We start from the raw sequence: 26,383 nt of genomic DNA, 5'->3' as shown, positions 1-26,383 counted from the left end.
TGCCATTTTTGACATTTTGTGAGTAGAACTTTATTCTTTCATCGAACAACAAAAACATGAACGTTGAATAAAAAAGGTGTATTCCCTACGATCACCACCCCCCAAACCACATTTTTTTGTGTTTTTTTTCCCCCTGAATCCTTTCAGGTCTAAATGCTTCATCAACGTCCTCCTCGCTGCTGTAAAAAGTTTACCAAGTACCGTAATCAATATCCTAGGTAATGACAAACAGTGTTGGGAAAGTTCACTTTCTACATGAACTAGTTCAGTTCACAAATTTTAAAATGAACTAGTTCAGTTCATAGTTCATAATTCAACATTTTGAACTAAGTTCACAGCTCCAAAAAATGAACTAGTTCAGTTATTTTTTTCAATATGTTGGGAGCTATGATTGAAATCTCTATCTGTCTGCAATACCGCTCTTGGCCTCTACGCAACTCGGCGCTCTCACACTTGCCAGGCATAGGGGACGCAACACTGATGACAAAGACGTTCAAAAACAACAGAACATTTTATGTTTACGTTTATGTTTCTTGCAGACAATGTTCCCAACCAGCTGCATTCAGGGTCCAGCTGAGCTAGGCGTGCATAGTCTTGTTCTCAACTACATTTAAGTTCCCTGTTATATGCTCTTGCAAAAAAACCTAGGCACATTTTTTTTCCCAAAATTCCCGTGGAAACTTTCTGGAAACTTTCCGGAAATTTACTGGAAACTTTCCGACCCTTTGCAACCCTACTGGGAACCAAAACACACACAACTAAACAACAACAGCCTGTGTTTGACCTCACTTGAAACGAACACTTTTACCCTCGACTGAAAAGCAGTTGAAAATATAGAAATAAGTTTCTCGGGAAAAAGAAATTAGAATTGTAAACTCGGAGGAAAATCCCGACAAATAAATCTCGTTGCAGTGAGTTACTGCGCTCCGCAATCTGATTTTATTACAGATGCTCCTGCTCGTGTTTGTGTGACAGCTCTGCGGACAGCTATTGATAAAAAAAAAAAAAAAAAAAAAGACAAGTGGAGAAAGACTTTACATGAAATGTGACACATCATGACAGTTAAGTTTGCATCTTGGCAGCTTCGTGCTGCTTTAACACCAAGTGGTTCACACTGCCCACCTCCACGCACATCCATTATTTTAGAGCACTTGCCTGCCTGCCGAAGTTCTTTTTCTGTATTCTCTTGGCGCCGTCCTCTTCTTTTTTTAAATTTTTTTTTTTTCTTTGCTCTCCATCTAAAACATCATGTGTAGACTGCTACTGCACAAGAGGCGGGATAACCAAGGTAACGAGGGACGAGCGGCTCGTTTTCTCCACTCCTATACTGTGGACTTTTGATTGCGAGCGACGTTTAACGGAACCCGCGCGAGTGAGCGCGTGGAGACAGAGCGCACGAGGCTGCAGCCTGCAAAAAAAAAAAAAAAAAAAAAAAGCACAATACCGTTTGTTCGCCCGCAGTAATCAGGCTGAATTGTTACCGGCCCGCTGGGATTTTCTTTTTTTTCCGATCCTCCAGATTACCGCGACACCACTGACAGCAGGTGAGGCAACAGGCGGGCACACGGCGGAGCAGTATTAAAAAGAAAGATTTATTTTTCACACCATTGGCGTACTGTATTCTGAAATGACCGAGGAGGAGCTAATAAAGCAGAAGTGTCGACCTCCCAGAGAGTCCTCAATCACCTCCATGAGGGTCTCGCCGAGACGGGAACAGTGCACAAGCACAGCATCGTGACAGTGAAACGAGTGATCGGTTAATCAGTTTGCAGATCAGCAGATGCATAATTGCCACAGATTTGATCATCAGTGAATCCGTTTAGTCATTTATTTGCCGGGTTCATCTGTTTGACATCATTTTTTTTAAATGGACTATCTTTGTGTTTTGGAGCAAAATCTTGGAAGGTGCCAATTTCTTAATGACATTGAATAGATTGAGAGAGTTTAAGACCACCTTCGCTCAATAAAATGTGTATAACGCAGCCTGCGTGTATAATCTTTGCTCCCTGAAGTTTACACCCATGTATTTTCCTGAGCAGTTTTCGCCATTTTGTAGCAATTTGTAGAAAAACATCGATTAATCCAGAAGAAAATCAGCAGATAATGAAAAACAATCGTTAGTTGCAAGAACCGCAAAACACAAAAAGGAATTATTCAAATATGGATGCAGAGGAGGAAAAACATCAATATCCTCTCGCACCACATATCTGAACTATGTCCTTTCGGTGCAGATAAATAAGAACTACAATGACCACACACACACACACACACACACACACGTCAGGATTTGAGAGGAAACACCGATGTACCAACGATGCTTTTTCAGTGATTTGCTGACTCACTGAGCCTCCGTACTTGCCTGCCAGTGGGCTGCTGTTGCCCTTAATTTAACCCAGGCAGGTCGAGTTCTTTATTTACAGGACATGCCTCGGGAGCGGTTGCAGGGGGGCTGGTTAGTTACACCTGGGAGCTGCCGAGAGGGACCGCACGCATGTACTTTTGGCCACCGAGCGGTTCAATTAGAGCAGCGGGGGGGTTAAGTGCCTCGTTTAACGGCAGAGATTGAAGTCAGCAAAAAAAAAAAACACACAATTTATATATTTCCCCTATCATTTTATAACCAGTGGGAGGTTTAAGCCGGTGACCTTCATGTTGCAACGTCACTCCCCAAACCTTCGAGCCAACTCTCACTGCCTCTGCTACAATTCATCTTTTTTTTCTGGTCTTTTCTCACACACACACACTCACTCACACACACACACACACACACACACAACACACACACCACACACACACACACCACACACACACACACACCACACACACACACACACACACCACACACACACACACACACACACACACACACACCACACACACACACACACACCACACACACACACACACACACACACACACACACACACCACACACACACACACACCACACAGCATCCCCCCCCCATCAACAACTACTTCAAAAGGCTGCCGTATTGCTGCTGTAGTTATTGGTTCCTGTGTTTTGGCTGCCGTGCCCTGAGAGACTTAAAAGCTAAAGAAACCAGTTGTGTTTGTCATCAAAGCTCCTTTAGTCTGTCTGTCAGTTAGCGAGGTCTACGGAGTCAATACCGGAGAGAGAATTCAACTGAGTAAGAGATGTGCATCCCCAACTTTGCACTAAGCATCACGCCAAAATAAAACAAAAAAATATTCAATCTTGAAGGAAATCTTCTTTTTCTTTTTTTTTTTTCCTCTTTCAGAACTGGAAGTGTATTTTTCTGGCATCCCACAGAGCATTAGACGCGATATAGCTCTGGATTTTCGGGGAGCTTTGCATAGCCCAATTTTTCGACCAAGCAGCAAAATGCATTATTACATATTTAAACAATGCTTGATCATCTGTTGAAATAAAAGAAAAAGATGTGCCGGAGAATGCTGAATGTTCTATGCAAAGACTTCTACTGACCTTATGAATACTGTACTTTTAAATGTGCAATATACAACCTTTAGTCATAGCTAATTTAAATAAAACAGCTTGGAGTGACACCAGCCGTCAATCCAGTGCGTTGGCTGTGTTTCTACTCTATACTTAAACAAAGAAATAACCCAACGGAGCAGCAGCGATAACACAAACAAGCTGCCTGGTGTGTCATTTTCTAATCTACGACATGCTGACATCAACACCCTCGGACAGTTTATGTAGAAATCTGAAGTGAACCACATTAGTTCAAACAAACAAAGAGCTAAAAGTAACTCGCGGGAAGAAAAATGACATCATTACGTTCACATTCCCACCAGCTGAGGACACAGTATACATTATATCTAAAATGGGCACTTCATAATATGTATACAATATATATTTTGTGATAAATGGAGTAGCCTTGTGGATTAAGTTGAATTGTGAGCTGCATTTCAGGTCATGTGACTTTGTAAATACCAAGTCTGTCAATTAAATAAGTGTCTGCTAACCTGAGTGTGGGTTGAAAAGCTTTATCAACATTTAGGTGTCGGAGATAAGGGATTACAACCCCCTAATCTCCAAAACACAAACAATGTGTATCCCCCAAAGAAAACCGCGGGAGTATTTTTATGTCACTCACCTTGTCAGCCATAATCATCGAGGAGCCTCCGTAGACTCCCAGGACTGGAAGTTGCGTCTGAACGGAGAGGAAGTCAAGGATCTGGGCAATGGCCTCCTGATCAGTGCCATCGGCGAACACGAGGCCATGGAGTCGAGAGCGCGACAGCAGCTCACACACCTTGGGGACACGGGGGGGCGGGGGGGGGGGGGGGGGGGGGGGGGGGGGGGGGGGGGGCGAAAGAGACCGTGTGTGTTTGATCGATCGCGCACACGGTGTGTGTGTGTGTGTGTGTAGCCGTTCTCACCTGTGTAATCACAGACTTTGGGTCCGTCTGGTTGATCCTCAGTATTACCACGGAGACGTCGAGGGCATCATCGGGGTGCTGAGGTGGGCGGAGATCCTGATCGGAAATGTGGCGCGTCTGGCCCATGATCACGCCCACGCTGAGGCCCGGAGGCTTCTGGGACGCCACAGGCACCATCATCTGGGAGAGTAGGAGCAACATCCAGCCCACTACACCCATCATACCCTGTAAAGCATAAACAACAACAACAAAAAAAGCCTTGTGAAGAAAATGTGACAGTTTGTCAATCCTGAATTTATATCACAAAGCTCATATATTAAAGGCCATAACAACACGTCAGATTTCTGCCTGCTATGAGCAGCCTGTCAGGTACAGGTGAGACATCCTGTACGTCGAGGGCTCGGGAGGGTTGGCGGTTCCTGTCCACATATCAGTGTCCTTGAGCAAGACACTGAACCCTAAATTGCTGCCATCATTGACTTTTGCCATGTTGTCAGGCGTTTAAATATGTTTGGAAACTGTCACAGTAAAAAAAAAATAATAATGCAAAATATGAATCTTGCATAATCGGCATTGATGGTGTTTATATGGTTTTCTAACCCTCCTGTGTGTGTTTACACAGAGGGGATGATGACAAATCAGTGCATGCACAATGATAAAAACAGAGCATTATTAAAGCTATAAGAAAAGGCATGAACTGAAACACTTTATCATGTTCATTTATCTAAAATTCCCTTCTCTTCTAATATTTCCTGTGTATTTCATGCTGGTATTTTCCATCCTACAAGTCAAGCAAGAACTCCCACTTCTTGCTATCTTTGTCTGCTTAAAAAGAGGTTGAGTCACACCTTGTGAAACAAGTTAAAAATCGACTCTGCCGTGCTGTGGACAGAATATATTTTGGATTATCAGGATATGAGAGTCGTGTGTATTCTGAACGTGCCTTCAAAAACGCAGTAAGTGCTGTAAAATGAGCCTGCCGGGTTTCTCAAAAGTGGCTGGTATTTATCTTTAAATAAAAAACAGTGTGACTCAAATATGTGGCCTGCATGTAATTATTAGCGCGATTCTCAAGTGCAAAATCAAAGATGACATTATAGGCAAAAAACTGGGGGCTGGGAGTTTACTGTGCTCTTTCTGTCCTCCACTATTCAAAAAAAAAAAAAAAAAATCACTTTAATATTCCGTTTCAAAATGTGCCACCATGAGGAGAGCGGAGTTAAACCTAACTTTATTTTCTGGCTAATCTGGCTTCATGAGACGCCCTAAATCTCTCTTCCACTGTCTGCCTTTATTTGCACATAATCTATGCCTGTGGGCAATGTTCAAAGTAAAGTGCCAGCTATTAATGGATAAAATAACCCTGAAATAAATGTAATCTGATTTACGCCAGTCGTGGGGGTATGAGGGAAAACATTCCAAATCGCTGGAGGCACTCACAACGTCTCCGTCAATCAATAACATTTAACGAGATGAAAAATAGCATTTCTCTCAGCTCCTATATGCTAACCAAATTCCAGTCTGGACGCAGAGGACTTCAAGCTTCCTCGGGCTCTACCCTGCGTTACCTTTTTTTTTTTTTTTCTTCCCTGTACTGTGAGCAGATCTAAGGAGAGGCAGATGAGTAGAGTAAATGCAGTGTGAAACGCCTTTGGCTGAATGAGAGCTAATGAAACCATGATGCGAATGCTACGTAGCATCTCAGCCAATTTTTTACACCGCCACAGTCCAGCAGAGCTGAAAAACACCCCCGGGAGGAAAACGTCACGTCCACCGAAGTAACCCACTGTCTCCGTATCTCTTCATCCTGTTTTCTAACTGTATGCTCATCATCTATATTTATTCATTTTCTCTAATTCTGCCAATCCGTCTTTCCGGCTGGGTTAGTGTGTATATATGATCCATGTCATCTCACACCCGGTCTAATCAGGCCAGTTAGTCAAGTCAGTACTCTCCCAGCTTGCTCTCTCTGCCCTGGTGCCCACAGACTAGCCTGCAGCTCCTGCAGCACTTAGCATACGCCGCTAAATCACACACCGCTACACTCCTGTCCCAGGAAATTAGCGTCAGCTCCAAACCGATGGGACAAGATTACACTAACTTTTACCTGGAGTTAGCGTCGGAGCTAACGTTACTACGAGCCAAAAATAGTCAACACACAGAAGATGAAAAACATTTAGGTCCCCTCTGTCTTTTAGGATTTGCATTTGTGCTTAAAAATCACATCCGCTGACTCCTGTGATAAGCTTCCAAACGAGATGTCATGAGGGGTAACTGTTTCCCTCTGTGTTAGCATATATGCTAATTTTCCCCCCACAAAACTGGAAAAAAAGCAAGATCTTAATAATGTAACATCCAGTGGCATAATTCTCTAGTATCCTGCCAACGCTGTTCGCTCTTTTAAATGGTAGAGGAGTATCCGATGGCTGATTTACCGCGGTCAAACAGAGGAAGATTTTGTTTGTGCTCATCTAAACACGTTTCCTAAATTGTACAAATGTGCCTCTAAGCAGTAAATTAGTCTCGTATAAATAAATTTAAAAAAAATAGATATGTTTCCGCGGCTAAAGTTAAATCTAGATTTGTGAAAACGATGTGTGTCAAAGCTGGAAACAACACACCCCGTGCTCAAAAGGGAGCTGGCATTAAGAGGCCCCCAAGCTGCTTCAGTGACAATGAATCAGAGGACGTCTTTGTGCACTGTGCAACATAACCCTGAGTGATTCTCCTTGGATATAAGCACATTTTTTGGTTCGCCAATGTTAACCCTAACTCCTATTAAATAAAGCTCATGTGGGTGTAATTGCTTAAATCTATCAGTCCACAATTCCATGCCTTTCATTCATTGCCAATGAAGCGGCTCTACGTAGCGTCTCTAGATGACAACACAAATTAGGCTCGCGGTTATGTGGGCCTTGTTTCCCCAAATTATCTTTAAAGAGATACTCCACTCCAAATCTGTCTTTCGAATAGCAAACACTCAAACGTCGTGGGATGGAAGTGGGGACTGTACAAGTTTGTAGTTTTATAATGAACACGGAAATGAATGAAAACTCATTTTCACTGTGGACTAAAACGCATCAAAACGTCCACTGAAACACGTCAAACATCTGCTTCTACTTTCCACTTTCCACTCTCTCAAATTCGTTCCTGTCCCAAGACGGTATTTGCGTGGAGTAACGCTTTAAGGCTACAATTGTTACATCCATCATGCAAAAGCCTTTTTATGTTTACGAAGAGTTCCCAAAAAGTGACGACCATGTGTGGTCAATCAGATACTGCAGTTTAGTACATTTCATCTCATTGTTTTATCTAATTATCTGCTACCCCCCCCCCCCCCCCCCTCCAGTAATGATCTTTTACTTACACAATTAGCTCTTTGGATGCCGTTAAATACAAAAACAGCTAAATAAAAAACGTTGGCCAGCATTAAATGAGCAATAAATAGAGATTTATACACCATTGACACTCCAAAATCTAGTTAATTTATGTTTGCTTTATTGTGAGTTTCTTGAGCAAGAGAAAGTATCAAACTTTAATTTTAAACATTAACGTTTTACTTGTGCAAAATTAATTATTATGAATAATATGTCAAGATTATCTCTTTTGTGTAATAATCTCTTCAGCTGCCAATGATGCCAAAAATGATGACACCCCATTTCTACCAGAATGTCTACTCCTCGTTGTCTAAAAACACCCCCCCCCCCCAATCATCAAATGTTGTTGTTTTTTTCAATCTGGTTTGTTCATCTCCATAAAACTCAGTTCCAAACTGAGCGTCTGGGCCATATTTATGTACATATTTGCGCTCTCGATCTACATGAAATTAGCGTCTGATTTAATAAAGCAGTAGCTAATTATCAGAAACTGGGACTGTCTTTTAGGTGCATTATAAACGAGATCTCCAAAGATGGCCTTCAGCGGTGGAATGGGGATACGACGATGGGGTAATAAACCATGTAATAAATCAATTGGGCAGCTATTGCTAGTAAATGATCTTGTGTTTTAAAAACCAAATGCAGTATAAGTCATTCAAGGGGCAATGTGTAATATGGCCGTAATGTTTGTTCAAAAGATTAAGAAATAAACTCACATCAACATAATGCGCTCGTGGCAAAGTAACCTTTTAGTGTCGGACAAAAACGAAATTACAGTTGTTTTTTTGCTGTTACTGCCACTTTGGATATGAAAGCGTGCATGGATGGTAGAGCCCCCAGTAGAGGCTGTCTTCTTGCTTCTTTATGGTCTGGCTAAAAACTAAGCAAAGCAAGCTATAACATAAAATATAGGCCATCGCCACAAGATTAGAAGATAAAAAGTGATTTATTTTAACCGGCTCTCAAGAGTTTTAAGCATTTGGATCCATTGTTGTGTTTTCTTGCCCAAAGGTTGATCTATGTTGAATGTATTCATTGTGGTTCTATGGACTTAGTAGTTGAGGTGTAGACGTAGACGTTGAAATTCGTTATAACATATCAAATGTCGTTAAAAAAATGCATGCCGGCGCAACTACATGTCAAGTGTGCAAATCACCCCAATGTATTAGGTAAGAGGATGTTTGGAGTTCAGCTTCAGGTTAAATGATCAGAACTCTTCACCCTCTTTGGTGCAATAAAGTGTTTCTTTATAACGGAAATACTTTTTCTTTCTAAGAAGCTCCCACTCTCATTTCTAAATCATTCACTGTAGCTCTCCTACACATATTTCTGCTGTCATGGTGATTTCTGCAGAATGCAGGATTAGTACATTTCCATCTCTTCCCACCACACCTTCAATATACAATGTCAACGCCGCCACTGTATTGCAAGAAGGCAAAAGAATTTCCCCTTGTAAAAAGCAACCCTAGAATAGTGCCTTAATAAATGTACCAGAATGTGCAGTCAGCCATTTGTATCAAATCTTCCCCATGTTATGTGTGCAATGCTCTTTCGAATGCTAAATGCATTCGCATGAATAAGAGAGGCACACTTCACTGATTGCACGCGAGCTGCGTCTCAGATCACAGGAAAACCGCGCTTCCAGGCCGGTGCGCCTGTTTGATAAATAACATGCACATGTCGGTTCAGGATCGGCTGACTTTGTCAAAGTTGTCAAGTTACATTGTTTAGCAGTCTCGTCCGAAGTAGCTAGTAGCCAGAGCGTAATGCGTGTTTGGCTCTCATGCAAATGCATGATCTCCCAGAGATAGGCCGTATGTGAAATATCCAATAAATGAATGATGTTTCTTCTCCTTTGATGTATGTTTTGAAACGATTGTTTGAATTGTTAGTAAAGAGTATATGGTCGAGAGAGCGTTAAATAAAAAAAAAAGGTAGAAGAAAGGTTCGCTTTCCCAACTCTCCTTTTTAGAGGAGAGCGATTCATCCTCTCGTTTGTTGAGAACGATATATAATGTGCAAAAGTTAAAAGAAGAGCGGGCCACCCACCTTTATTGTTTCTTAGTTTTATTTGGCTGCAATCGTACTGTGAGAAGCTAGCCAAGCTTGTCACGTTACCAGGCAGTCTGTGCTAAGTTATGTCTCAGTAGGGTAAAATTAAAAAATTAAAACACATTGCAGATGGTGGTGTGACGTCTTCAAGCACATATTGGAAATGTTTTTAAAAAGGTGTGGAATACTTTAGGGAGGGGAAAGAGACGTTTTGCTTGCTTTCTGTGTACTTTTCTTTTCTTTTTAAATAACGTTGGCAGTAGTTTTTCCCAAATCTGTTTGATTGGCAGCAAATGTCTTGAATAATTTCATCAAAGTTTACTTAGATCTTGTTTACGAACAGAAATAAATAGTGCAGTGTCACTCATGTATTATGCATGCAATGATGGTGGCTGTGGTAAACATGTCATGTGTGGTCTGGAGGTAAACAGGTAAACACAACATCTCCATTCAGGTTCATTCAACCTCAGAGGAGAGGATATTTAGGACCTTTTTATACATTTCTAAAAGGATTTCAATAGTCTCATTGGACATTGTCACAAATCAAACGTTTAAAGGAAATACATGACTGTAAAAATGTAACGTTTCTTCCCTAAAAAATTAGAATTATGGGATTTTGTTAACCCCATGTACATGTTTATGATTTGTGATGGCCTCCTAAAGGACAAAGCTAAAGATCTTTGGAAGACAACTGAATGAAATGTTGTCGACATTTGTGGCTTATTTGTGGGTTCATGATTCATGTTTTTGTTTTTTTAAATGTGAGGTTCAGAGACAGGTTTAGTAAATATTACAGACATTTCCCAAAGACTCCAGCTGTAGTTATGTAAAAGAAAACATTTGTTTAAGAATATTCTTTAGTATGTAGTTGTGGTTTAAAAATGTATTTCTTCCAGATTTACTCAATAACATTTTGACCAATACAAATGTCTCCTTCAAGCTTCTTTTAGCAACATATTATCCCCAAGCTAAAGGCCCTGAACAGGAGGTTACAAACTCTGAGGTGGGTGGCTTCTCATCTGTCACAACCTGTGGAGCGCCACAAAGCAGTGTCCTGAGCTCACTACCTTTTCCGTTTTATAGAGTATTAATTACATGAAATTGGCTTGCTCATGTTCTATGTTCTCGTAGGCAGATGACTACAGTATCTTGGAGGTGATTTTAAAATAATCTGATCACAGCTGGATCAGCTATCAATCGGCTTTAACAGATGTAGAAACTTGACTTAGTTTGTGTCAGTTATCATAACTGTCAGAGCAGCGGTGTTTCTCTCTGCAGCCTGTTACCTGTTTGACAATCTGCATAATGTATTTAAACTGTGGACTGAATCCTACAGGATCAACCTCTACCTGGAGAATATGTTTGTATTTATTGTTATTCTGATTGTAAAATCATTATTCAATGACACAAGAATATGACCATGGAGTCTTTTGAACACTTGAAATAATTAATTAGGCTAGATGTTTCGGGGGAAATTAAAATGATGCAACTCATCAAACCCTGATTGAGACTCAAGTGACTGAATATAAATGACAATAATGTAAAAAGTGTGTCTCTCCTGCTCCCTCAATTGTATTTAAAATAAAAGCCATTGAGGGAAATAACAGTTCATGAAAAGAAAAAAATCTTGCTAATAAATAAATAAATAAAGTTGTGTGTGATCCTTTTGTTGTTATGACCTTCAATTAACATTACATTTTTTTTTAAATATATCCAACATATATTTTAAACAGATGGTGAATCAGAAAACAAATCGTGATCCGTCCTCACTCTGGTATGAAACTTTATTGATACTGAGAAACATCAAATACGATCAGTCCGATCGGCCGCAGCGTCCAATCAATAACTGCTATTCACAGAGGGGGCGTGGCTTTTCCTCGGTCCAAGCTCTGCTCATCAAACACACCTGCCTGCAATCGGCTCGTCACCTCTCCTGGCTCCCTGCTCTGCACACACCTGCCAGCAATCTACTCATCAACTGCGGCTTCCCTCCCCGTTCTTGCTAGACCGAGCACAATTCCCCGTGTTATTTTCGGGGCCTGTGATTAACTGTTGTTTCCCTGAGTCCCAGGATCATTCGCCTCCCCGCCTACTCGCCTGCCACTTCAGCCTATTGACGCCACTCATCACCGGTCCACTTCTCTTCTCTGTGGTCTCACAATAAATCCTCTTCAACTTCCCCTACCTCGTGTCCTGCATTGTTTCCTCCAGTTGGAGACACGAGTGACCAATGAGAGCTTTGAGGGCGGGATTATGAACAGATGACGTCATCTTCCTACATAGCTGGCTACCGAGCTAAACTCATGAAAACTAGTGATACAAGTCAGCTTACAGAAATGGCTCTTAAATAACTATGTTTGTCAAATGACATTGAACATGTAGATGTTTATGTTACAAAAGTACAGTAATGTGTTTCAGTATTTGCTACTTTAATTGACTGAAATGTGCCTTTTTTTAAACAACTCTAAATCCCCCGCACCCACATCCCATCTTTTGTATGAACATGTGTAGAACAAGTCCTGCAATTTGGATGGATGCATTGATCCAGTGTTGTTTCGACTACGCTGTTAATCCCTTACACAAAAAAGAACATAAAACACAACCTCCAAGTAGCACAAACCATCTGGTTAGAGGCTTTAAGCTGTCGTCGTGTTAGCAGGTGTCAGTTATCGCGGCTTCACAGGCTTCAAGAGAAGGAACTAGCGCGTCGTATTTAATTAAACATAGGATTTTACATGGAAGTGCCCCCCAGCTACTTATTTTAGGAAATAATGCAAAGACTTCATAGTATTCCCTGATATAATTTGGATTAAATGTTCTGGAATCGTGTACTATGGCAGACAACTGTTGGTGTCAATGGTCAATTTGTGTTTGTAATTATTTGTGTCCCTTTTCTTAATTAAAAGACATTAAATGCCAGTTATTATGAGGGGGAGACACCCCAGGTGAATAGGGTAACACAATTTAATTAATAGATACCAGCATGAAATTTCCCCAGTTAATTACTTACATTATGGCATTTTAATGAAATATACTTCTTTTTAAATATTTCATCATCTTATTAAATATGTGCTAGAGTGCAGTAACAAATCTGAACATTGGATAAAGCCAGGTTCAAAATAATTGTTCCTTTTGGTTAACAGAGGGAATTTTCTTTCCATAAATCAAATAATACTATTAAAAGCCATGTTTTTTTTTTTGAATGATATATGAAGAAATCCTCAAAACAAAACCCTTGTGATTACAGAAAGGAATACAACTGGAGGCTTTGGTGTCTTTAAGTGCCACTGAAATTGAGATTTTGAGATTAAGAGATTAATGTATTCCAATTCCATACCTTTTGAAAGACACTAAAGATGAATAGAGTAATACAAAAAACTGTTGATTACTTACACTTAGACAGTTCCTTTTTGAATTACAAGTTTCCTGAAATTGTATGTTTAAGTACCAATGAGGTTAATTTAGGAAAAATCTAATGACACAAATGGACAAAAGTAAACACCTAAATCTGTATTTTGGGTGTTTTCTCATGTTTATAAAAGCAGCTTGTTGTCTTTTACCCTAATGGAGGTTGCTCAACTGTGAAAGCACCATTAAAAAAGGAAATATGTCCAGGACAAAGGTTGTCAATAAACCAAACCAAAATACGAAAAGCCTTTGATATTGAAACAAATGACTCTCTGCACTTTAGCAAACATATTTTTGCAATATCACACTAGAACAAGGCACACTTGTTTTGTTTGATTGATTTGAAGGCACAACAACAACAGTTAGATATGGAAATGTAAGCAAATGGAGACAACACAGTTCATAATTGTGCCCTTTTACCTCGACTACAGCTACAACAAAAAGAAAAAGAAAAAGATATTGGTTTAAATTTCAAAGCACTTTCAGTGCACCCGCTCTGAACATCCCTTTAATAAAAAGGTGAACTTACATGTCATATACTTAAATATGCTTTTCCTGACCCGGGAGCAGCAAGGTTTACACCTGCCAGAGATTGCTGTTCATTTACCAACGTGCATCATTATCCACCCACCCAGGGGGGTGAATTGTGCAACACGGAGGTTTGTTGTCTTTATTCGACAGCCGAAGAAGATGGAAAGGTCTCGTTTGAAATATCACATTGTTTATATGTTTCACATTGATGTAAGTTCCAAGCGCCCCGAGCTTGTCCTCCATAACATTTTAAAAAATGCCTTCCTGCTACACGTAGTCTTTAAACAGCCCGACAGCCTTTTTCCACATCAACATTTCAGCAATGGGGGAAAAAATATGTGTGTATATATGTTGGGCTACACACTTCTGGCCAAATCTTTTCTTTTTTTCTATTGTTTTTTTCATGCTTGTGAAATCAGGGGAAGAAATGTCCACGAGAGTTCTGTCATTCATATTTCATTGGTAATAACTATGAATAAACAAGGACAATGCCAAACAGAAAGGACACACTCCCTCACTCATCAGGGGACTGACTGCCTCGTGTGTTTTTTTTGTAACCGTGTTTGTCTGAATGTCTTTCGCTGTGTGTGTGTGTGTGTGTGTGTGTGTTTGACTTTCAGGCTATTATTTATGTTTTTATGCAGCAGGACGTGGAGCGAGAGACAAGACACAACCCCTGCGGAGGAAAACTAAAAAAGGCAAAAGGTGAGGGTCGGGGCAAGAAACAGGAAGAAAAGGGACGGAAAAAATGAAGTTATCATGAAGCCGTGCCAAGGTGAGGACGTGTATAGTCATTCAGGGAGGAAAGGTCTGACCTTGGAAAGATGGAGGTGTAGGTTGATAAGCTCCATTAGATTTTGGATGTGACCATTTCAATGTATAATAATGATTTAACCTAACAAATGTCCCAGTTAAAGAGCTTGCCTTGGCAAAGTACATGATTAGAATCAAAACAGATAGCAAGTCAGATAATTATGTGCACAGGGCGGGAGGAATTGTTTGATAATGTGACGAAAACTGTACGTTTTTATGTGTAGCTGACCCAAAACGGTTCAAACGCAGCACAGTGAGATGAGCTAAGACTGAGCCGTCCTTATAAATATACGATGGGATTTCTTTTATCTAGCTCTCAATTATTCAAAAGACCTGAAACATTAAAATGACACATGACGGTTGTAGACAATCATTGGTAAGCCTTGTTAAACAACCTCGTGTAATGATGGAATAAATTCTCCTTTTTAATCTTTTAATTTTTAACCAAAAAAAACTGAGTTTTAACGCATGACAAGTGCACCGCTCTCTCCGACGATCTATTATTTATGACAGCGAAGACGTGTATTAATCCACCAAATTTCTTCTAAAGACTAGACATAAATTAAGGAAATAAAAAAGTACTGATATTACTATTTTATTTTAGCCACATGTGTAGAATGACAAATAACTGTGTGAAGTAATAATGGACATTTGAGCTGTTTCTTATCTGACGTCATAGGTGGGAATAACTTGGCTTGTACAAAAAAAATGGAGGTTTCTTTTTAACCTTTTTCATGAAGAAACATTGTTCCTTTCCTTTTCATGTTTCTCTGCTCAAGCCCCTCATACATTTTCTGTAAAAGTCACGACAGCAATCTTACTAAGTTGGACCTATTAACAAGCCCACAGTTATCATCCGTTATGCACAGGGAGAACATTATATTGAATAACCTACTAAATATTGTGTATGAGACCATTTTAAACTGGAGGAGAATATGTTAGTTATCAGTCTATAAAAAATAAGTTTGCATTTTTAAATAGATTTGAATTAAATAGATGACAAATACTTAAATCCAATATGGCATAATTCAGCCCCATGATTTTTAATTACCGCCTAAGAAACGGCAACAACTCAGTGGACAGCAGGCAAATGTATATTATCTAGAGCAGTGATTCCCAAAGTGGGGTCTGGGGACCACCAGGGGGCCGTGGCGCTCCTGTCAGGGGTCCGCTAAATAATATGCTATTAATCATAAAATTGTACTGCATCATTAAAAAAAAATCTATAGATGGGAACCATTTGTGCCATTTACTCCTCCAGACGTTTTGGGCCAATAGAAACTCTGATGTGATTGTGACTCACAGCAACGAGTTCATTATTTATGAGGGGGGGGGTGGGGGGGGGTGTCCCCTGTGCTCACAACTCATTAATTGCTCATTAATTAAGACGTGTTTAAAAATCCATCGCTGACGAAGCCTGTGAGAGACCCGAGAACACTCGCTCGCTGTCCTCTTGAAGTGACGCTTTTCCCATAATGCCCCCGCCGTGTTTGAATAAAGGGACATTTCGTGTCTTTCAACCCAGGACGTTAGTTTAACACACGCGGGGGGGAAGCCGTCGATGGTGGTTAAAGGCTGATGGAGACTTTTCCAAAAGCTTTAAACCGTGAGTGTCTGGTTAACATGTGTTCTTCGATGCGCTTGGCAGGAGGAGACGGAGGCTTTTCGAATGTACCCACGTTACCAGATGCCCCGTCTGGCTGAGGCGGCACCTGTCGCCGCCGTGGAATGGAGCATTACACCTGCAGTAATATATTTTGGGATGATTCGCGAACGCTTTGGGAATAGTTGTTGGCCTCTGCGTCGCGCTGCCTTGGCAGAGCTCGGAAACAAGATCATGTCGAGAAAAAAAAAAGAATGTGAACTGACTAGACGCTGACACGCTAAATCATGGAGGGAACGAGGAGGTCCTATTGAAGTGGAAACGTGGTCACAATGACCACGTGTTGAATGATAACCGTATCATTTGATTTGATGATACATTTATGGCATGATATACCTCATGGATTATCGTGCTGTACTTTATGGGATGCAGATATTGTGTTTTACATCAGGAAACAAATTAAACATATTGCGGGTTTCTGTTTATCAAATCAGTTTGTTTCTCCAAGGTAAGTAACATATTTTTTCAAAAAATTGAGTATAAAAATCTGCTGAAGCACAACTGAACCTCCAGTTCTGAAGAGTGAAGCCGATGCTGAAGTGTCTTAAACGTGCCTTCTTTCTAATGGCCAGCAGGGGGCGACTCCTCCACTGATTTTATAGAAGTCTATGAGAAAATGAATCTATTTATCATTTGATTTTAACATTGTGAACATTAAAACTAATTATGGTTCCATTTAGAGTTAAATAGACGATAAAGCGAAGTATGGTTTAGGGCGTGGCTACCGCGGCGTCGGGGAGTTGTCGGTGTTTGCATTTTTTTAAAAACTTTTATCCTTTCACCGTGTGTTTTCTGTACATGACTTTATCGTTATGGAAAACATACCGTAACATTTTAAATGGGAAAATCTTAAATCTTACAGATTTATCTAATTAAAATATTCATATTTTTTTGTATAGCACTTTTCAAATCACACACACACAGTACACTGTGGATAAATAACACAAACATAAAAAAAAAAATCAACAGCAGAATCAATAAAAGCAGAGTCAGTACTCTAGGAAGCCTCCTCGGTGCTGTGTTTGTACAAATTATAGACAACAGAGGGACCTTTGACTGAGGCAGAAACACTGAATTACAACAGTGAGAAGACATAAAAGCATGGGTTCCTTTTACCAAATTGATCATGGATAAAACAAGCTTAGCCTCAAACAACTCTTCCCAAAATGGGGGGGGGGAAGACCAACATTTCGTCATTTTCTCGTGAACGTGCCCACGTTCATCTGCCGATATTCACCCATGTTGCGTTAACCCTCTCTGGGAACACATTTGCATTAACCGGTGGCATCGCTCTCCCATCAGGGGCATGACGAGTGATCGAGAGCGACAGCCTGACAACCGGCTATGACACCGACTTCAAAAAGAGACGCAGATGTACGCCAGCGAAGCTTAGCTTGCGTCTACTGGCGTGAACACGTGCGCCGCCTCTACGCTCGGCCGAGCAGGCCATGCGAAGAAAGGGTGCACGTTGTGTTGCGTAGCCTTTCACCTGCGACAGCTTGAAGGGTATCTGGATATTTTCGCATTCGAACGCACAGTCGGAGTGCTATTGGATTGGCCAGAGCGCACATCTGGAGGAATGTTTGTTGACAAGTCGGCCCCGCTCCACCTACCTAATTTGCATTAATTTCTCTCATTTGCATGATCAGAGAATTGAACGTGACTCTTGACAAGATGCAAACACAGTGGCCTTAAAAAGCTTGTTCTCGATACGCGCGCATTAGGAAACGAGCAAACGGTAGAATGGCGAGTACATTTTCTTTGAGCGTTACAAAACATCCCATAATGACTGTTTGTAAAAGTGGAGAAGAGCCATATCATAGAATCATTTGATGCCGTTCATGTGTGCGCGGGGGAGCCAACAGGAAGTCAGCGGGCCGAGCCAGAGGAAGTCTCTAATGGCGCATGCAGCAGACAGAACAAAGCGCTTCTTTCTTTAAAAAAATAAATAAATAAATGAAAAAGTCAAAATCACTTTTGTTTGACTGCTGCAACTATAGCGGGGTTTTTTTTACGGTGTCAAATTAAAATCAATGTTTCATAACAAAGTGTATCTGAAAACACACACAGAGCAGGGGTTCCATTTGAACTGAAGATTCTTTACCGAACTGTCTATTAGCCAACGTTGAGCGTGTGATGACAAACTAAACAATCGTTTTATGGCCCGAAACTCTTGAATCCGTTTACAAATGTTTTATTCACTGTTTATTAACACTCTTTCAAAAAAATTTAATTTTTTTTTTTTCTTTCTTTCTTTGGAATTTAATTCTTAGTGTATTTGAGGAACTTCTGTTTTCACAAGAATCACAATATGAGTGAAAAATAATAAAGCCATTTAACTTGTTCCGAGGCAGAATGATGAAATTCCTTGTGGATTTAAACATCATTGGCACAGTTAGCGCTGAGCACACATTGCCAGACTTTCTTTTTTAGAAATTGTAGCTGCTGGCTTATCAAGAGAATTACAATAACTATTCTTTTTTTACGGCCTCCTTTGTAGAAACAGAACGATGGTGCTACACAGTACATTATTGTGCAGCTGCATTGTGCCATTGTTTGTAGAACGTCCTACCCTACGAATCTCCTCTGGCATAATAACGTCTGATTCATTGTAAAAAAAAAACGTATTAATCGTCTCAGTAACACACGTGCGTTGAGCTCTTAACATATTTAAAAAACAATAAAATTGAGAGGAAACCATCTTTGCTGGAATCAGCGAGACCACTCACCACGATCCCCGTTGAAGACAGATAAAGTGGGGAAATAGTAGCGATACATTCATGCGACTAAACCGTGGAAAAATGAATCAAATTGGATTTAAAATACTAAAGAACGTCTTAACGAGGACAATTTTATATCAGTTTGAACCAAAGTCTGGTATCCATAAAAGCATAAAATTGGAATATGGGTTTTGGCCAGAGTGGCCGCATCGAGGCGACTCCTAAGCCTCCTTTGAAGCTTGGAAAAAACCCCTCAGACTGACACAGTTTAAAAAGCCATCATTTAAGGTAACAACTAAGACTCCTAGGAAGATGGGAATATATTGTCACTTTCAAAGCCACATGTGGTTTTTAATACTAATCAAGCTAATTCAAAAGCACACTATTCAAATAAACCCAGTGGGGGGGGGGGTTACAATCCAAAATGAAACATCCAGCATCTTGAAAGCCTTAAGCTTCCCACTGAAAGATGAATACTGACATCAAAGGAGAGCACATCTGTGTGCATCTTCTTTTTTTTTAACAATGACCACTGACTATCAATAATGATGTTATTATTTGCGTTTTAAAAAAAGGAACATAGACCCTTTTCAAAGCCTCGCGAATCAAGATTTTGACATTAGTAAAAGGATCAAATCCCCACCGTAGATGCAATAGGAAGAATGTTGCTGGCAGTGATCAAAGCGCAGAGATTTATCACCCGACTCGGCAGTTCCTCGCAGCTCTGCGAAGTGTTTCATCGTCTGTCATAGTTTGGGGTTTTTTAGAAAACAGATTTACTATTTTGGTTGAGTCTCAGCACTCATTAACCTCATTTCCAGCTACACAAAGCAGCTGTTATTTGTTGAAGAGGCTTCGTTAAAATCCCCAATGTGTGCTACCTGCGCGGCACCAGGCGTCGGTTGGAGACCAGATGTTAAACAGAGCCGAGCATTTAGCTGCTAAACAGTCAAATTTGGTGGAGACCAAATCGGAGCTAAAAGGAGAGTCAATGTCGGACGTACATTTATGAGGCAGCTCTCTAAATCAACACTAATAATGTCCACGATGTGTTATGCTGCTGTCGAATGGCAAACACTCAAATGCAGCTATAAGAATACTTTATTGGCCCCGATCACTAACCTTAACCAATCCACTTTAGTTGTTATAAGTGAGGAGAACTTCAGGTGTTTTACGCATATGCATTACACCGTTTAAGACAACCCATGTGGTCCTTGAGCCAATAGGAGAAATGACGAGGCAGTAACGTTACAACCTTTTTGACCAACTCACAGATGTTTGGATCTTTCCCAAATCCCCGTCGTGAGTCAGACCGACCTATAGATTTCGTTGAAGGTCTGACTCACTGCCAATACGGCTCAATAAAGACCACAGATTACTTAACATCCCATTAACCTTTATCTCGCCATCTTTTAAACAAGTAATGTCATCAATAACAGCATTCTGCTCGGCCAAATACGATCTGTGTAGACAAAGAGAAAATGGTGGAAAAGAACTGTGTTTCTATTTGAGTATTTGGCATCTTAAAGGCCAATATGATCCAAAACATAACTTGTATTCTGCAAAAAATGCAAATAACCTTGTAACAAAAATAAATCAAACACTCGTATAAAGATCAAAAGGCGTTTTCATCGGCTGCAACGGAGGCATTTGAGATACGAGACGTTTTTTTGACAGATTTGTTGTTTTTAAATAGAAACGTGAAACGCTGCTTTTAATTCATACTCGAGACGTATTGGTGGCAGTTTCTTGGTTACAGCTCTGTTATGCGTGTCGTGCCTCTAAATCCACCCTTAAAACCACCTCTCAAGTAGGATCAAGATTTAAGATTGATCAAAAGTAGGATTGGATTTCCCAAAAAAGCCTGCAAAACGACTCAATGTCCCAATGTTAAAGATCTAGTCCAATGCGATTACTTCAATCTTATCAGTAAAGTTTGTCTGGAACTGGATAAGACTTATCTGGAATCACTTAAAAAAGCATTACAGACACACGGTGTGTAGTAGCTGTAAACATTTAGTCGTAAGCCGTGCTAACCCAGAGGCTGCTAGTGTCGCTCAGCCTGACGGGTTGGAATCAGCATCTTCTGTATCTTTTATTTTACTCTTGAACAGGAGGGCGGTTGAAGAACTACTTCTTATCAATCATTACATTGAAACTGAAGCGTTGTCTCGACTCAAATGATGTAAAATACTGCATACTTCTGTTTTGGGGCATGTAATACCCAAGAAAAATCAAAGATATATATAGAGCATCATCGCAAAACAACAACTGCCCTACTTAATTCTAAAAATATCGGTTCAAAAACCTGTATTAGTCAAACCCTACTTTATACCACCATGGCTCACTAACTCGTTTAATGAGACCACCGACTGTGTTTTGATTAAAATGATTAAACAGAGCACATTCTTAAGAGGCTTTTGGGTTATTAACTTGTGTCAGAAACTGCACTCAATCACACATCAATATACAGAAGATCAGCGGGGGTCAGGTGACTCATCGTCGTATGTCGCTCCGCCTGTTTCACTGTCATTTGGGAGGAACGGGAAAATGGAAACGCTCGCCATCGTCCTCTAAAGCCTCATGCGATTCGACCTCTGATTGTACGAACGTGCCACAGAAACTGCGAGGGCGGGGCATCCCTTTTTTGGGGTTTACATTCTTCTGAACGTCAACTGTAACCAAATGTTGGTGGCGGAGGGTTTTCGGGACGCGGTACAGCCAACGTGGCAGGTTTAACTGACTTTGAAGAAAAAAAGCACTAACTCGGCAAATGACAGCTGAAGCCAAAGGCCACGCCGGAGGCTTGATTGGCTGTTAATGTTCTCGGCAAGAACCACATCACAAGAAAACCTTATTTTCTAACATGCAGTCGATCAACTTCAGTGGATTGTGAGATCCAACCAAAAATACGTTGCAGATAAGGAGATTACTCGCTGCAGCTCTTATCTCTGGATGTGTCAATCCCCCCTTCAGGACAAACACAGCTACAATGCAGGGCAGGAAGGTGCATATTCCACCCACAGGTTCTTTGGCTTTTTTTTCTGGCTTTTTTTTTTATCATCTTTATAATTATTCTTCATAAGCTCTAGGTTGCAATCTTGTGTATATACACCTACCTAAACTCGTCTATGTTTATGGAAAAAGGAGGAGGAGAAAAGGGAGAGGATTTGCAGCTGCTTTTATTCTAGTTTTAACTGAGCTATGAAAAACAACATGTCTAGGACCCACTAAATAACGTGGAAGACACCAGAGTCATTATGTGTTACAATCAAACAAAGTGATGTTGTTGATTCTTTGAGGCTAATATGCACAATAATAACCGCAATACATTTGGACTACTTTTAGTACAACGAACGGTTCAACAGAAGTAAAAAAATATATATATATATATGCAGCTTCCATGAAAAGAAAGATTTTTGCATAAATGCTCTCTGAATCTTCCTCCACTTGCAGGCATATGTAGATTTTGGGCTAATTTTGGGGGCTCTGGTTCTAAAAATGTCCTGCTCACAATTTAAAACCAAAACACCGAGAACAGGATGACACACAGCAGTCTGATTGCTCACCTATTGCAGCCTGTTATCTGCAAGAAGCCCCTCTGAAAATGCTCTTTTTTTAGAAAGGGAGAAGAAGAAAAAAAACGAGAGAATTCTCTCTGGCAGCTGCACAAGAACTCGACGTCTACGTGAATATCACCAATTCCACTCAGGTGCCCCTCGAAATACTCTCAAGAGGGCCCCGTCTTGTTTAAAAGGCGGTACAATAACATGTTGAGAATAGCACGTTTAATGTGAGGGATTAGATCGCTTTAACTGCGGAGCGACGAGCTGCTTCCAGACAACCCGAGTCCTGAACTACAGAACCTGCTTTGCCAACAGTGGGGACGGTTCAGTGAACAGCTCAGCGAGATGCGTCTCGACGTCATTTCAACACTGTGTGATGCCGGAGCCAAAATGGGACTCTGGAATATGGTATGCATCGCATCACCGTGAATTATTATTATTATTTTTCACATTTTCATGCTTCTCCCGTTTGGCTCCGTTTCAGTAGTTGGTTAAATAGCAGACTGCGAGGAGATGACAATACTACGCCCAACTGAGCAGGAAAACACTCTCTGGAGTGATGACAACAGAGAGGAAGTGAATAGAAAAGTAGGCTTTAGGTTTTTAACGGTGTTATGACATCACACACACACACAGGATTCAAGGTATTTTTATAATACGAGCAACACTGCTCCCGACTCTTCTGCATTTTATGCCCCACAGAGTTGATCCCCTTTTGTGTCATCCCACTATATTCAAGAAAAAAATAGGCTACTGCTGAGGACTTCCACAGCCTCTCTCCCCCCCAGTCTTTCACAACAGCACAATGAGTCGAGCGTGGCGTAAATGATAATTTGCCCTCAATGATTGTGATACATTTACACACAGACACACACACAGACTATTTAGCATTAAATATTAGCATTAATAACGGCCGCCGTTCCTTTGCCACCAGCAATGATTAGACTGATGGAGATTTATGGGGAATTAGGGGCCTTATATTCTGTCATGTCAGACTCCTATAAGCAGATATGTAAAACCCTTGTGGTTACCCCCCCACTGTAACATCTGTGTGTGTGTGTGTGTGTTCACGTGTGATGGCTCCCATGTCCCTGAGAGAGGAAAAGACACTTTGTGTGTCAGACTTGGCATGGGAAGCGGGAGGGAAACGGAAAAGAAAAATGTGTTTCCACAACGTGACTGCATTCAAAGCCTGAAAACTGTAATTTGGAGCTATGAATTCATTACACGGCCCTCTCTCATCAGTAGCCGTGTGCATAATGTGATGCAACAGCGCCGCTTAGCGTCGCTCCTCCGCGGCCGCGCGTCTCTGCGCGTCTCTGCGCCCCCTCTCCACCGCCCGCGGCTCCCTTACCTTCGGTGTCACAACGCGTCGCTGCTGCAGGTTTGCGGTCGCGGAGCTTTTGCGCCTTCTTCTCCGGAGTCCGTGCGACGAATGTTGACTTTGGCTGCCGCGGTGCGAGGGCCTGTGCGGGCAGCCCGCGTGGCCTGTCCGCTTGCTGGCATTTTGGTTCCTTCTCACAGCGTCAGTGAAAGCAGAGGAAAAGTGTTCGAACCTGATCTGAAAGACAAGCACACAGAGAACGCTATGGCTCGTTGCGTTGCACCCCGCACAACGCGCGCAGACTTGTTGAATTTGGGAGTCTCGATTTGCAACAAAAAAAAAAAAAACGACGCGCGCCGACAGGCTGGTGGGGCCGAGGAGTTATTCAATTTATTACCCGATGCAATTATAGTCCTCGTGACTCGTATGCGTGTTAACAGTTTGATATTGGATCAAACACCAGCTCAGATCAAGTGCCTGTGTGTGCGCGCGCGTGTGTGTGTGTGGTTTTGGGCGCGTGTGCACGTGCACAGGTGCGTTTATGCGGATGACACGGGCTTATTGGATGGAAAGCTTGCGTGACGAAAACAAGTTCAATTCAAAAAGGTAGGTTGGTGTGTACGGGGAGAAAGACAAAAATACTCTCTCGCTCTGTGAAGTGTGTGTGTGTGTGTGTGTCAGAGAGAGAGAGCGTTAAAAACAGCCTGTGGCTCTTTGGCGAATATTCCCCTCACGCTCCTCTCCGGCGCCGGCCTCGTATGTAGGGCATGCAGCAGGTTGTGTGTCGGGGACTCGGACGAGTGGAAGAGCGGTGAGGGGGAGACCGACCAGCCACCCCACCACCACCCCGCCTCTGCTCCACTTCGGGAGGAGAGAGAGTGAGTGTGCGGCAGATATAAACCCACTGGAACGCCCCCCCCCCCCCCAACACACTAATTAAGCTAACTCACCCCATTCCCGTGACACATCTCTCCAGGCGGACAGGTGGAGATGACATTGCAGCCTGTTACTCCATTCGGGTGCCCTCGGCCGGAGTGGGAATCACAAACGACTCTCCTCCGTCAAATTAATCCAACAATTCCTCCTCCATCCAGTGCGCCCCCCCCCCCACACACTTCCACCCACCCCCCAAAAAAAACGACCGCCACACGGATAAATCCACCTGTCTGCCCGCGAAGACCTCCCCCCTCACCAAAAAAAAAAAAAAAAAAAAAAAAGGCACCCTCCCGCACCCCCCCGCCCCCCCGGTAGATAGGTAGTATTCCTCTGGTTTTAAAGGTGTCAACGCACCGTCCGTTCAACGGCGGAGACGGGCCGGGAGAGGGGAGCCGAGCCGGAGCCGTTGACGTGCCGGGATCAGTCACACTCTAGAATCCAAACGTGACCGTTGTTTTGGAATCTCCGGCGGCAGCCCCGCGCGTTCCGCAGTGAGGGCTCGTGGACAGGTCCGCGCGCCGCCTCCTCCTCCTCCTCCTCTTCTCCTGTCCTCCTCCTCGCGCCGCTCGCGGATTTCTTGGAGACTGAAGGGGGGATTCCGTCACAAATAACATCAAAACGCACACGCACGCGCACACACACATATATATATATACCTCCACACATGCACAATGTCCCTCTCTCCCTATTTTCTCACCCTGCTTCTCTCTCTCTCACTCTCTCTCTCTCTTCTCTCTCTCTTCTCTCTCTCTCTTCTCTCTCTCTCTCTCTCTTCTCTCTCTTCTCTCTCGCACGAGCGCCGCACTCCAAAAGCAAACAACGGAACAATTCGCCACAAGTTTAAACGGGTCGAGTTATTTCTGTAGCGTTGGACGCCGCACGACAGAGGTGACGCTCCGGCAGCCCAGCGCGCGCCCGGGCGGAGTGGAAGAAGGAAATGTTCTCCGGCAGTCTCGTTACCCCGCAGCCCGCCCGCCCACGCCTCGCTGGCTGAAGGTACTCACACATCAGCCTAGTTAATTAAACATATGGGCGACGGGCCTGAATGAGAGGATGATGGCGGGGGGGGGGGGGGGGGACTTGGGTGACTTCATCTTCCCATTATAAAATATCAAAAAGATATGAAGCGAGTTAAGAGGGCGCGCGCGCTTTCGGGACGTTCCGCCATGTCTCCCCCCCCCCCCAAAAAAACGCGACTCCAACTTCACTGTTCGTTAAAACTGAGATGTCTGTTCATTGTCTGTCTCTTTCTGGGGTTCTCTCTCTCTCTCTCTCTCTCTCTCTCTCTCTCTCTCTCTCTCTCTCTCTCTCTCTCTCTCTCTCTCTCTCTCTCTCTCTCTCTCTCTCTCTCTCTCTTCTCTCTTTCTCTCTCTCTCTCTCTCTCTCTCTCTCTCTCTCTCTCTCTCTCTCTCTCTCTCTCTCCTCTCTCTCTCTCTCTCTCTCTCTGCGCGTCGCTCTTCCTCTCATCTTCTCTCTCTCTCTCTCTCTGCGCGTCGCTCTTCCTCTCATCTTCTCTCTCTCTTTCTCTCTCTCTCTCCCCCCCCCCCCCCCAAAAAAAAATGAAATCGCAAGAAAGGTATGGCGCACACCAGTCGTCGTTTATGGCCT

At 42.2% G+C, this 26,383-nt stretch overlaps 1 protein-coding gene across 1 annotated transcript in view; it reads right to left on the bottom strand.

The window, feature by feature from the left end:
- The window catches only part of grin2ab (glutamate receptor, ionotropic, N-methyl D-aspartate 2A, b), an 85,907-nt gene extending 61,100 nt beyond the window's left edge, over positions 1-24,807 (bottom strand). The window contains exons 1-4 of the mRNA XM_034538124.1: positions 24,790-24,807; positions 23,870-24,076; positions 4,386-4,610; positions 4,100-4,258 (exon numbers count right to left, since the gene is read on the bottom strand). Coding sequence (XP_034394015.1) covers positions 4,100-4,258; positions 4,386-4,610; positions 23,870-24,076; positions 24,790-24,807 — 609 coding nt within the window. The remainder of the gene's footprint in view (positions 1-4,099; positions 4,259-4,385; positions 4,611-23,869; positions 24,077-24,789) is intronic.
- Positions 24,808-26,383: the final 1,576 nt, after the last annotated feature.

Source organism: Cyclopterus lumpus, chromosome 1 (assembly GCF_009769545.1).
Source record: "Cyclopterus lumpus isolate fCycLum1 chromosome 1, fCycLum1.pri, whole genome shotgun sequence".
NCBI lineage: Eukaryota > Metazoa > Chordata > Actinopteri > Perciformes > Cyclopteridae > Cyclopterus > Cyclopterus lumpus.
Note: the sequence above shows the minus strand (reverse complement) of the source record. Positions and strands in the feature narration are given on the sequence as shown.